This window comes from Parasteatoda tepidariorum, chromosome 4 (genome assembly GCF_982258835.1).
Source record: "Parasteatoda tepidariorum strain Cologne lab strain chromosome 4, Ptep-v5.0, whole genome shotgun sequence".
NCBI classification, from domain to species: domain Eukaryota; kingdom Metazoa; phylum Arthropoda; class Arachnida; order Araneae; family Theridiidae; genus Parasteatoda; species Parasteatoda tepidariorum.
The window spans coordinates 66,761,792-66,775,547 of NC_141758.1; the positions used below are offsets into that span (position 1 = coordinate 66,761,792).

Here is a 13,756-nt window from a genome sequence, read left to right on the forward strand (position 1 = left end):
AGTAATATGTATATTCGAAAAATTCTTTCAAACGTTTGTTATTTAGTAAATCTGCATTTCAAAATTTATTTCAGTTCTGCATTTAAAAATGTATTTAGTTTACCTTTGACATGACTAAATTTAATAATCTAACACTTAACACAACTAATTTAATTTAACATAACTAAATTTAATAATTTAACATTTAACATAATTAATTTAGTTTAACATAACTAAATCTAATAATTTGACATTTAACATAACTGATTTAATTTAACATAACTAAATTTAATAATTTAACATAGAAACTATACTATACACCAAACTTTTTTTACAGAGTACATAAACTCGAGAAAGCAAAAGTTTTAAACTTTAAGAGACATGATTACATTAATTATTTTCTTTCTCAATTAGTTTTTTTGTTTAACAAAATGTAATAAAAAAAAATAAATGAAACAAGATTTAAAAAAATTAAAAGAAATAAACAAAATAAATAATTTAAAGTAAATAAATAATTGAATAAATAAATAATTCAAAATAAATAAATAATTAAATAAATAAATAATTTAAAATAAATAAATAATTAAATAAATAAATAATTTAAAATAAATAAATAATTAAATAAATAAATAATTATATATATAAATAATTAAATAAATAAATAATTTAAAATAAATAATTAATTAAATAAATAATTTAAAGTAAATAAATAATTTAAAATAAATAAATAATTAAATAAATAAATAATTTAAAATAAATAAATAATTAAATAAATAAATAATTTAAAATAAATAAATAATTAAATAAATAAAAATTCATTGATTTTTATCGTAAAATGCCAGAATAAGGATGATGACTACAGACTTTACAGAAACTTTTTTTAATTAGTTTTATTATTTTGTTAGCAAGTGTACACACATAATGCAGAGGACATTAACTTGCCACTATCTTGCTGTCCCTTCAATAATCCGGGATTTGGAACTTGAGACCCAGTAGCTTACGGTAATTAGTTCCTGATTCCGTCTATTTAAACCAACCTTCTATTAAACCGTTCTATCGATGTATAAAATACAACTTTTCAAGCTGCGAGTTAAAATATTGTGTTGGAAATATCTCTGAATAAAGGAGTAGTAATACTTCTAAAAGGAAGATAAAGGCGATGACTGTTCAGAGAGGAACAAAAGCTTCATTGTCGTATGAAATTTTGATGGGAAATGAAAAATAAGTATACTTCGTTCTTTAATTTAGTCACTAATTCCGGTTGGAAAAAATAAGAATATTTATGTTAATTATATACGATTGATATAAATGTTTGTAAATCAAACGCGAAAATATTCAAGAATAATTTTTAAAAAATCATCGAACACGAAGATTAAAGACACTAAAAAATTAAACAAAATCAAAAATTTAACAGATTCATCAAAAATAGTAGCATTTTTTATTAATTTCAAAAATTTTGACCCTTTGAATTCATATCAAGCATATTTTTATTATTATTTTCTATTAATTATACTTTTTTTATTATTTTCTACCAATTAATTAGGTTAAAATATTATATTTAGCATTTTTATAATTTTTGCTTCTAAAATACCGGTATATTGAAAATTGAAGGTAAACCTGTCAAATACAAAACTAATTCCTTACATTTCGCTAAAAAAGGGAGAAAAAAAAGCGGGAATTAAATATACTGTTAAGAATAATTATCTGTGCATAATGTAGCTCGAAAAGACCATTCAAATGCAGTATCTTTTCAGAAACACATAACTAAAAGAAATAAGTTATAATCGATCACAACCTAAAAAGTTATATTGTAATTAGTTTTTTATTTTTTTTTCTAGAACATTTTTCATCAATTTGTTGGTAAATTTTAAATGATACCGCATTATTTTTATCAGTCTTTTTTTATTTTTAAATTTGTTTTGTTTAATCTATTTATAAGAAAACGCTGTCATCAAAAACGTTTGTATCGGTTTAAGGAAAGAGAGATTTTAGATGAAATCAACCTTGAATAAACGAGTTTTGAAAAATAAGTTAAACATTTTCTATTCGCGCTATCAATTCGCTAGGTTTATGGGAAAAAATTCAAAAAATGTTTGTAAAAAGAAAATTAAAATTCGTCATTTTTTACTATTCTTATTAATGTTACCACTGCATTTTCCCAATTTCAGGTACTCCTCACATTTGAGAGTTATGTTCTATCAAAAATGTTTCTTTATTTAGAATTTTTATTATCTTCTTTATTTCTTGTGACTTAATTGCTAAGTATTCATATTTGTTAAGTCTATTCGAGGACTCTTGAACCATGAAAATTGTGATTCATTTTGTAAAAGTAAAGGTATTTCAGGTTATCGAATTTTTTTTAAATTTCTTAAGGTACAGGTTGCGTTTTTCTTGAGAGTTTCATCCGAAATGAGCATTTGGTGAATTAGGTAATAAAATGTAGAATAGGTCAAAGTGTTTTTGCAATTTTTTAGTTATTTGTGAATGTAAGAAAATATTGAAAATTTTAAACTCGCCTCCCATCACAATAATAATCCACTTTAATGTTTTAAAAACATTTAAAATGCTTAAAAGCATATGATAGTACTTAATCTTGGATGTATAACATTTTGTTAAGATGCAAAACATTTTTGTGAAACAAAAAAACATTTAAAAATTTTTTTTTCCTTAAAGAAGAAAGCATTTGTTAATAGATGTCTCCAAAACAGATGAAAAATAAATATTTTTAACAAATGTTTAAATAAAATGATGCCTCGTGCAGAATATTAATTAGAGCAGCATGGCCGAGACACGAAGACTTGAAGCACAATATTACACAATATTCTGCTTAGAAGCTTTAAGTAACTTAGTAATAATTTTTTGTAATTTAGTAGCTGTTTAAATGTTCTTTTCAGTGTTTTGAAGGAACTAAAAGCTTTAAGTAAATAGCTGCAGAAAAATAATGGCAATACAGAAAATGGCTGCAACTATTTGGTTAATTCAAGTACATTTTCATTCTGATTGACTGTAACTAAAAACAACTACTGAAATATATTGTGAACTTAAAAAAATCATGAACTTAAGGAATTAAACAATGAAAGTTGCATTGATTAGTCATTGTAGTATTGAAAGAAAATGAAAACTGCAAATATTCAAATCGTTTTTAACTTAAGGTACTAATATTAGAAAGATAGGAAAAAGATTCATAATACGTGACAATCTTTTTAAAAATTACTATACAAACATTATTGTAATGATAATTATTGCTGCATGTAATAAGCATGTGACCGGTATAAAAAATAAGGGGATCGGTCTAAGTTGCAAAAATCAAAAGCACCGTAACAATGAAAAAATCCCCGTACGACGAGATAGAAGGGATTTTAGTAAAATGGTTTAAAGAGGCTCGTGACTCTAATGTACCTGTAAATGGCACCATATTAAGAGAAAAAGCTCAAGAAATCGCCGATAGACTTGGTTTAAAAGACTTTACAGCTTCCAATGCCTGGATTGACCGGATGAAAAAAAGACATAATCTTGTGTATAGATCGCTCTCCGGAGAATCATCAAGCGTGGATGCAGCTACAATAGAAGAATGGAAGAAAAATTTACCAAATTTGACCAAAGGATACAAGCCAAAGGACGTATTCAATGCGGACGAGACCGGACTTTTCTTTAACCTTCTGCCGGATAAAAGTTACGTTTCTAAGGGAGATTCCTGCCACGGAGGGAAGATGTCAAAATTGCGTCTTACAGTTTTACTATGCTGTTATTCTGATGGAAGTGAGAAGGTGACTCCACTCGTTGTTGGAAAATCACGCAAACCACGATGCTTTAAAAACGTGAGAAGTTTCCCAACAAATTATGAAGCAAACAAAAAAGCTTGGATAACAAAAGCCCTTTTCGAAGACTTTTTGCAGAAACTGAATAAAAAGATGAAATTTCAGAACCGCAAAATAATTTTGTTCATCGATCAATGCAGTGCACATCCGGATTTGCAGCTATCTAATGTGCGTGTTGAGTTTTTTCCTGCAAACTGTACAAGCAAATTACAGCCTTGTGATCTCGGCATTATTCGATCATTTAAGGTTTTTTACAGAAAGCAACTTGTCCGGAAAGCTGTAGCTGAACTAGAGAACGGAAACCTAAATGACGCCTGCAAACTAAAGTTAAGTGTTCTGGAGGCTATGCATTTTATTTCTGCTGCTTGGAGAAGCGTTACACAAAAGTGCATTTCCCACTGTTTTGAAGAAAGCGGAATCGTAGCTTCTAATGAACCGTTAACAGATGCAGGATTAGATAGACTAGACTCGGAGAATGACAATGAAACAGTTAGCTATGACTTCGACGAGTACATCCGAGAAAACTTAGCAACATGCGAAGCTGAGAGAACCACTGCTCCATCCGTGGACGATGTTATGGACTTTTCATCCGCCGATGAAATGAACAAGAAGAAACAGAAGCACAGCCCGTTCCTTCTTTCAACACAGCATTGAGAAGTTTGATAATAGTGAAATACTATTTTCTATCATACAAAGACCGGGAAAAAAATTTGCAAAAGATTTCAGTCTTGGCAGATGAGGCATTTACTTTGAACTCAATGTCTAAAAAACAATCTACTATTACGCACTATTTTGCACCTAAATTACATGATTCTTAACAAAAATTGTAAAAGTGATCTTGAACTGGTATGTTTTTTTCTTTAAATACTAATATTCTTTTCGTAAAATATAGATTTTAATAGTACCTTTTGAAAGAGTCATCTTTACTACCTATAGTTTGTTTTATTTTCCCATTATTATTATATGATTTTTTGCTATCTAAGTATTTCCCGTATTTTACGTTTTTTTTACCCAGTCCCCTGAGAAACGTAAAATCGGGGTTTCACTGTATTACGTTTTTCTAAGAACTGTGAAAACTTTTATAATACTCACTTGTTCCCATCAGCCCCACTACTATGCATTTACACTAGGGCATTGCAATCATTTGTTAATTCATTATCCAAAGTGACAATTAAAATATGCCTCCTATTTAAACTCCCGTTATTAAAATCGATAAGTAAAAGTAATTTAGAACTACAACTAAAGCAAAAATCACGAAGTTACTCTTCGACCAACTTTTCTTTCAACAAGTTCTTGAAAAGTGTGATACAGTTTTTGCAATCTGCTAAAAACTTTTGTTGAATATTTGATTAATAAATCGCAGAAATATCCCAATTGTCTAAGATAGCACTAGCACATATCCAATACTCCTTAGCCGTTAGCTTATAAGTGTGTATTTCAACGAAGAGCAATTCAACGATGGAAATTTTTTAACCCCAAAAATTCATGCTCGCACTAAAACCAATAGTAAGTTTCCTTTTTCTCATCGTCATCTTTACCTAAACTTCTAATGTGTTTTAGATTGTTTAGGGTTTAATCTTTGAAAACAAGGGTGTTGCATATTTTGGAATTATTTTAGGTAGAGTACCTTTTCTATATTATTATATTTTAATTCGTGAAAGTCTTATGCACGATATAATGTAATTAGTGTAATTAGTTAACAGCAAATTTAGCATTATTTCGGAAAGTATGCCCTTAACGATATAAGGGGGTACCACATGTATTAGAAATGGAGAATAATTGATAGAAAACATTCAATAAAGAGCGTAAAGAAGAAAAAAAAAAGGAAAAACAGATTAAAAGGGGGGGGAATGGGAAAAGTTACTGCTTTACAGTTTGCTTTCTTTTTAATCAGCAATTTTTTTAAATTTATATTTTCTCCATAATAAAGAAAATAGTTACGAATTTCATAACTAAATTAATTATATGTTCTTAAATAATTTATACACCCATTTAGTACTCCACGTTTATCCACAGAATTACTGTTTTGCATCTTTAACTTAAAAGCATATAAAAAATTTAAAACAATGACTCATTTGTAAACTAGTCAAATGTTTAAATGGTTTTATAATATTGTTCAATTTCTTATAGTGAGACGGGCAGGGGAGTTAGATATTTATAATTAATTCCGCCTTTTACACTACTAAATATTTAATTGAGTATAAGCTTTTAATTAGCTAAATGACCGGTCATTTTTCGGTAATATTATGCCTGTACAGTAGTTTTTTTATAAAACGTCTTATATTATCCACGAAACTACATCAATGATGTATTATCTGTAAACATTTTTAAACATATTGAATAAAAATTAGAAGAGGTTTAGATATCTTGAACGAGAAGGCTTTTTGTTAAGATGTCCGTAAATATAGTACATAAATTATTTCATAAATTAGTTTCATTTAGTTTAAAACATTGTATAAATAAACACATAAGGTTTTATTTGCTATTGGATTCCTAAATAGTCTTAGAGAAAAAAAAATTCTATTATTTTAGAAATTTACTTTTGTCTTACATCTTAAGGGGAGCATATTTTCTTTTCTCTTTAAAAATCAATTTAAAAAGTTGCTATTTTGACATTGGCTGGAATACATATGCTGCTTCGCTTTAAGAATCTTATTTTATCAGCGTCATTGAACAGGTAACTTAATTTTGAGTTCACGATTGCCAAAGCTCAAATTATAGCTTTGTAATTTTGAAAATGATTCAGAAGACAAGGGAACTCCTGGTTCAGGTATTTGGAGAAATTTGCCTTCGTGGAGGACTTTTTTGATGGAACTAATCATCAATTGTGTTATATGGAGATTTAAAAATACGAAAACCTCTTGCGGTTAGTCTCTAAAAGGGGGTACTCTCAGAGGACTCTAACCCATTATCCGTCATTTACAGAAAAATATTTTATACTTTATTTTATGACCGTCGTTGAACAGTCTACCAAATTTTGGGTTTACGACTACTAATGTACAACTCCGTAGCCTTATAATTTTGAACCCAATCCAGAAGACAAGGGAACTCCTGGATCAAGTATTGTGAGAAGTATGCCTTCGGGTAGGACTTTTCGATGGAACTAATACGCATTTGCGTTACATGGAGAGGAAGACCACTGGAACCTCCCACGGTTAGCCTGACGGCAAGGGGATTCTAACCCATGATACGTCTACTACTGAGGGTATTTTATGTCAGCACTGTGGTCGGCACAAGTCGAATGCGGAATTCGTATCGACCAACCATCGCCGAGATCGAACCCCGGTTCACCTCATTGGAGGGCGAATGCTTTATCCCCTGAGCCATCGCGGCTCTACGAAGAAATATTGTAAGATAAGGGATACGTAATAATATATGCGTACGATATATATGAAAAATAGATTTTTCTGCAAACTAGTTACTAAAAATCTCCAACCACTTAAAACATTGATTGATATTCAACATCATTACGAAATTTCGATGTATAATAATAAAAATAACATTGACAAAAGTGAATTTTAAATATCGATAAATACTTTAGGTCTTAGCAGCAGCTGTTATTATTATATTTACCACTGAAATAAATGTAAATTTTTTTATCCATTGCAAAAAAATAAAGAAATAATGAATTCTGACGAATTTATTCTAAATCAATGAGTTAATAATTCTTTTTCATCCATTCACGGACTGAAAAAAAAAATCCGAATACAATTTCAATCAATAACGGCATTATTTTTCCTAACAAATATTGTAGAACTATCACCTTTGTTTTCGTTTTCTTTCTTCATTGGAGATCAAGAAATTAAACCGAGAAAACAGCTTCGATATATAATATCATATCAACTATTCGCTGTAGTATAAGGAAAGTAAAGGGAAAGTTTGTCTTATCACTATGAAAACCTAATCAGTATCATCAGCTACATTTTTCTTTGGCTATTCAATAAACAGATAAGCTTTCAAACGTTAAGAGATAGGCTTCGAACTGGATTTTAAACATTTGTTTTATATCGAAATATCGGATACGTCATTCTTTGCCTGTGTACGTAAAATCATTGCTGCTTTTAAAACATATTTAGTTTACTACACAATAATGTAGACTCTTAGATTATCGGACTGCATTAAAATTTGCAATTTCGCACACTGTAAAAAATTTCTGATCAAATTACGATGTGAAATATTTGCTCTTTGGGTGAAATATCCGTAAAATCCATTTTATCAAAAAATTCATTTCTACCGTAAAATATTACACTATGATTTGACTGTAGTATTCAATTAATTAGAGTTATTCAGTGATTTAACGGAAATTATTACTGTAAAAATTACGGTTTCGTAGTTCCGTAACATGTTCCGGTAAGAAGTACCGGCATCCTGAGTGCCGGTACGTTTTAGTATAGTTTGATCCTGGAAACGACTCTGTGGAAACCCCAGTGAAGAATGGTTTTGACTGTTATATTTAATTAATTAGAGTAATTCAGTGATTTAATGGTAATTATTACTGTAAAAATTACGGTTTTTCAGTTCCGTTACATGTTCCGGTAAAAAGTACCGACATCCTGAGTGCCGGTACGTTTTAGTATAGTTTGATCCTGGAAACGACCCTGTGAAAACACCAGTGAAAAATGCCACCAGAAAAATAGGAGCAATAAAAGAAATACATCTTTGAATAAATACTTTACATGAATGAATGTTATTATTTCTAGGTATTTTATTCGCATAAAATAAATTAAACTAGTTTTATTTTGACAACTACAAACATTTTATTATGAATGTTGATTCTGAGGAAATCTCTTTAAGTAAATGAACATAACAAAAAAAGTATTACAGAATTCTTTGAAATTTTATAAGTAGGTGTTGTCTTATGGTTTAAGCTTAAAACTAAGATCTAACAAGGGAAACTAGGGAAGTGTGACTCGCCAATTTTGAAATAAACTAGTGGGATGTATGCCTTATAAGGAATAATTTTAGGGGGCGACATTCGTTTCGGCCCATAGAAGGTCCTATGAGAGATTAAAAAAAAATTCAATATATAGAAAAATCGGTATTTTATTACTTGTTGTTGTTGTAGTTCATTTACGTCGCACTAGAGCTGCACAATGGGCTATTGGCGACGGTTTGGGAAACATCCCTGGGGATGATCTGAAGACATGCCATCACAATTTTGATCCTCTGCACAGGGGATGGCACCCCCGCTTCGGTAGCCCGACAACCTGCACGCGAAGTCCAGCATTTTATTACTTCAATGCAGACTATTAGTCATTGTAATTGTCACATACTCCAATTAATTGGTTAATTAATTACTTTTCTAATTAATAAATTAATCGACAAATTTATTAATTAAGTAATTGTTAACTAATTAATATTTAATTATGTGTTAATTAATTATTAATTAATTGATTTACAATTACATACTCCAATTAATTTAGAGAAAGAAAAAAAATTTTAAAAGTTTGATGTCAATTTTTTTTTTAAAATTAACCTAACAGTTTTTTCTGAAAAACTACAGATATATAAAATTTTCGAAATCAATTTTGACAATAAATATGCATTATATAGTACGTGAAAGTACCACAAAATTAATTGGAGTATGAGATAATTACAATGACTAATAGTCTGCATTGAAGTAATAAAATACCGATTTTTCTATAGATTGAATTATTTTTTATCTCTCACAGGACCTTCTATGGGCCGAAACGAATGTTACCCCCTAAAATTATTCCTCATAAGGCATACATCCCACTAGTTTATTTCAAAATTGGTGAGTCACACTTCCCTAGTTTCCCTTGTAAGTGTTAATTTATTATTTTTATCATGCTTTAAGCAAGAACGTTTAGAATCTTTAAAATATCAATATTGAACAACACAGTTTGTTCTATTTCATTGAATATTTGATATTTTTAGTTCAAAACTTTGGTAACCACAAAATGGACCTATAAAATAAATTATTTTTGTATATATGCATTACAATTTGTTATGGAACTTTTAACGAGGCATGAAAAATTTGTTGGTTTTATGCTGAAGATTTCCCTTATTTTTAAAAAAATATTTTATAAATATTTTAAGCCTACTTTAGATTTATAGTTTTAGAACCTCTATGTGCCAAAAATTAAATTAAAATTTGAAATAAACCCGTTTTTGAAAAGAATTGTGTGGCACTCAATCATATACTTTAAGCGGTTATGGTTTTAGCAGTGGAATAAAATTAGCAGACGACAAATTTAATCTAAATTTTGAAAAAAAAGCTCTTAGTTATAAAACTAGTGAAACGAATTTTTTTTTCTCAGAACAATAAAAAACAAAATGAAAAATGTAAAGTGCGAAGAAAAGAAAGAAACACAATGAATATCTTTGCCTCTAATGTTTGAATTTCCATGAGATAATACTCGCTCTTTTTCATGGTCCTAACCTTAAATATGTTAATTAATCAGAGCAGACTAAGTTATGAAATTACACTCAAAAGTGTATTTTTTTTAAATGGTTGTACCTTTTTTTTAACGGATTGGAATTCCAAACCATTAAATTAGAAGGACTAGCCGCAATCTGGGAAGCATGGTCAAGAGAGCGATCAGAAGTTTCTGCAACCCAATGTTAATTTTACTTTCTGCGTAGCTCCTAAACTTTTTAAGCAAATCGGAAAGTTTTTGCACACAATGATCGAATTCATTCATCCAAAAACAATTTCTTGCAAAAAATAATTTTTCAAAATTTATTTTATTTTATTTAACAACAGTTTTCTGTAAACACACAGTTAACTATAAAAAATAGCTGGGAAAAAAATAAAATTTCAATTATAGATATTTCTTCTACTCAACTTTCGAGAATATCATTAAGTTGCGAAGTATCTTTTATACAGAATTTTTTCCACAAATTTTTGCAGTGTACAAACCCAATAAAGAAGAGGCTAAAGAATAATCTTCTGAATGATTCTAAGCATAAAAAGATCACTACCGTAAACCGGGGCGAGTCTACCCATTTTAGTTTTATTTAATTTTCACTATTTTAAATTGCAAATAAAAAAAATTTTACCGACGGAGGATTTAGTTCAGACTCTAAGGAAGATGGCGCGGTAGTAGTTTGATCCATTTTTATTTATTTGGTGTCTTTTTAACCGACCTGTTCAAACGTCTTTTGAGAGATTTGTATTGAAAATCAGCAAACTTTTAGTTGGTGCTCCGTCAGTATATTATTATTATTACTATTTTCACTTTGGTTAAGTGATAAACTTATCTAAGACTAAGATTACATTAATTTTATATGAAAGAAAAAACAAAAAGAATGTAAGTTTTGCTGTTGTAAACAAAAAGCCAGAATTCGCGGGGCGAGTCTACCCATTCGTATTTAGTTTTAATAAAGCATAATAATATAATTTAGAACTTTGTTTATATTAAAATTAAGTCATTTTAAATGAATTTGAGTATATTATTTTAATTCTGCATTGATAAATTTATCATTAATAAGAAAATTTATAGATTAAATATAAATGTAAATATAAAATATGTTTATTTTACCTATTTTTTCAATTTTTATATTACAAAATTAACTTTTTTTATTTAATGCAAGTTAAATAAATTATTATTTATTATTACAGATGGTTCGAAATTATATTCGCAAAACAAATGGATTTATATATTACAAAAAAATGCCATGATTTTGTTAATAATCTTTAATTATTATTATTTATTAATTATTTAATTGTAAATTTATATTAATTTTAATTTATTTTATTAACAATAATCTGAAAAAAATTTTATTTTATAATGTTAATTATTATAAAAACAAAACTGTGATCAAAATGTGATAATCGATCAAATACTCAATTTGTGTTATTTTATGAATAAAAAAATGGAATGTATAATAAAGTTATGAATTTTACTTCATAAATATCCTATATAGTAACTAAAATAACAATTTAATAGTAAAATTTGATTATTTACAATGTTAACATTCATTTTAGTCGAATGGGTAGACTCGCCCCATACGAGAGATTTGTCAGCAGTTCTATAAAAATATACAGTAACAGCGTAACTGTTAATATTTTCTGAAATCGATTTCACAGCTTTAAAGAGGGATAAATAGCTATTCCGAAACACCTATTAAAAGCCTTTTTTCTTTAATATTTACAAAAGTTTGACCACTTGAAAGTTGACAAACTGAAAAAATGGGTAGACTCGCCCCGGTTTACGGTAATTTAAAAACTTATCTTTGCGACGTAAGTATATAAAAAAAAATTGAGAATGTTTTAATTTTTTAAAGCTTATTAAAATACTGATACTATTTATTAGTTACCCAGCAAAACTGCCAGGTATAAGATTTTCTGCTTCAACTAATAAAAATTATCTAGATGTGGAACGCTTGCTATGGAGTTTGACAGGAATGTCTTGAACGATGTGGGTGTTAATCTGCCGCTTAAACCAATTAATGCCCAGCGTTCCATAAGTTTATAAAGATTTTTCGACACATTTTTTTACAGAAATTATTTTTAAATATTCACTTGTTCAAAAAGTGTCCCTTTTTTTTCTTTTAGGAATTTTTTATTACAATGCCAAGAAGAAAGAGATTTTGCTTGTTTATATTTTAGTTTACTTGTAATAAACAAATATTCTCTATTAACCGAGCTTAAAGAAGGTTAGGCGCTGTGGGGTGTGAAATTTCGCTTTTTTTCTACATAAGTTTATGTAATTTATTTATTAGTAAATGCTATTTATGTAACAATGTATTTATTATTCAGTACAAGAGAAATTTTGTCTTAATAAATTTTGTATTTATTTTTAATAATTATTTTAAAAGAAAAATTTATCGATATTTTTTTAATGCTAAGTTTTTTCTCGGTAATAATAAGGTGTCACTTATTATTATTACTTTCACATATTAAAATTACGTGAAATTAGTATTCATTGATGTGAATATGTTTAAAACACTAAAAAAAAATTTTTTTAATTTTGTAAAAAGTATTTTTTATCACAAACTTTCTCTCCCCAATTAACATTATATCGAAATAAAGTTTTAAAAGTATAAAAAGCGTATAAAAACGCTCACAAAATTTAAATATTTTTGTGGAATTTTTATGAGCTTACCGAATAGTCTAAGCAAATTTCGATACACATTGCACTGCAAAAAATTTATAAGAAAATAATTGTTTAAGCATTTGAAGTAAATCTTGACTTTCATTTAATAACAGTAATATTTACCATTTACAAATATAATAGTGAATCTATTGATAATTATTTACTATTGAAATAGCATTCTTTTTTATAGTAAAAAATCACACTCAAGAATCATTAGTTTGAAAATTATTAATTATAAATCTATGAGTAAAAATTACGGTGCGGAACGCTTTTCAGACTGTATAAATTCAACTACTTGATGTGCTGAAAGAGCCATTTTTCATGAACGTAATCCAAGTTTTCTAAATTATTCAAATAAGTATTAATATTTTAAGCGTTTTTTTCGCATATTTTTTTCACTTTTTTTTCTTACGTTACACTTTGTTTCCTTACGCAAAACTATTAAACTTATAAATATGAAAGTTTGATTAAGTCCAGTGAAACGTACAGGATGCATGAAACAATAAAAAAAAACTTTAATATTAGTTTTAGAATAATCAACAGTTAAACTTGTAGCAAAAATTTCCACGCGGACCAATCTATAGCCAGCAGAAATGGAATGAAATTACGAATAATTAGACGTGCTGAAAGAGCCATTTTTATTTATGATTTTTCTGTGTTTTTTTTTTTTTTTTTTTTTTTCGAATTTCCAGTTCGTTCAAGAGCATTGAAATTTCGAATTTATTTCTTCGTAAAATTTTTTTCAGTTTATTTGCCTTAAATATTGACTATTTTTCCATCGCAGTGGAAAATTATGATTACGCCTAAGTTGGTATCAAAATTAACATTAAAAAAGAGAGAGAGGAAAGGAGAACGAAGGATTAGATGTTCCGCAACATAAATTACACAATTTTGTAT

The 13,756-nt window shown here is 28.0% G+C and overlaps 1 protein-coding gene across 1 annotated transcript; it reads left to right on the forward strand.

The window, feature by feature from the left end:
- The first annotated feature begins 3,302 nt into the window (after positions 1-3,302).
- LOC107436361 (tigger transposable element-derived protein 6) lies at positions 3,303-4,451 on the forward strand. The gene has a single exon (XM_043055310.1). The coding sequence runs from the start codon at positions 3,303-3,305 to the stop codon at positions 4,449-4,451; it is 1,149 nt and encodes a 382-aa protein (XP_042911244.1).
- Positions 4,452-13,756: the final 9,305 nt, after the last annotated feature.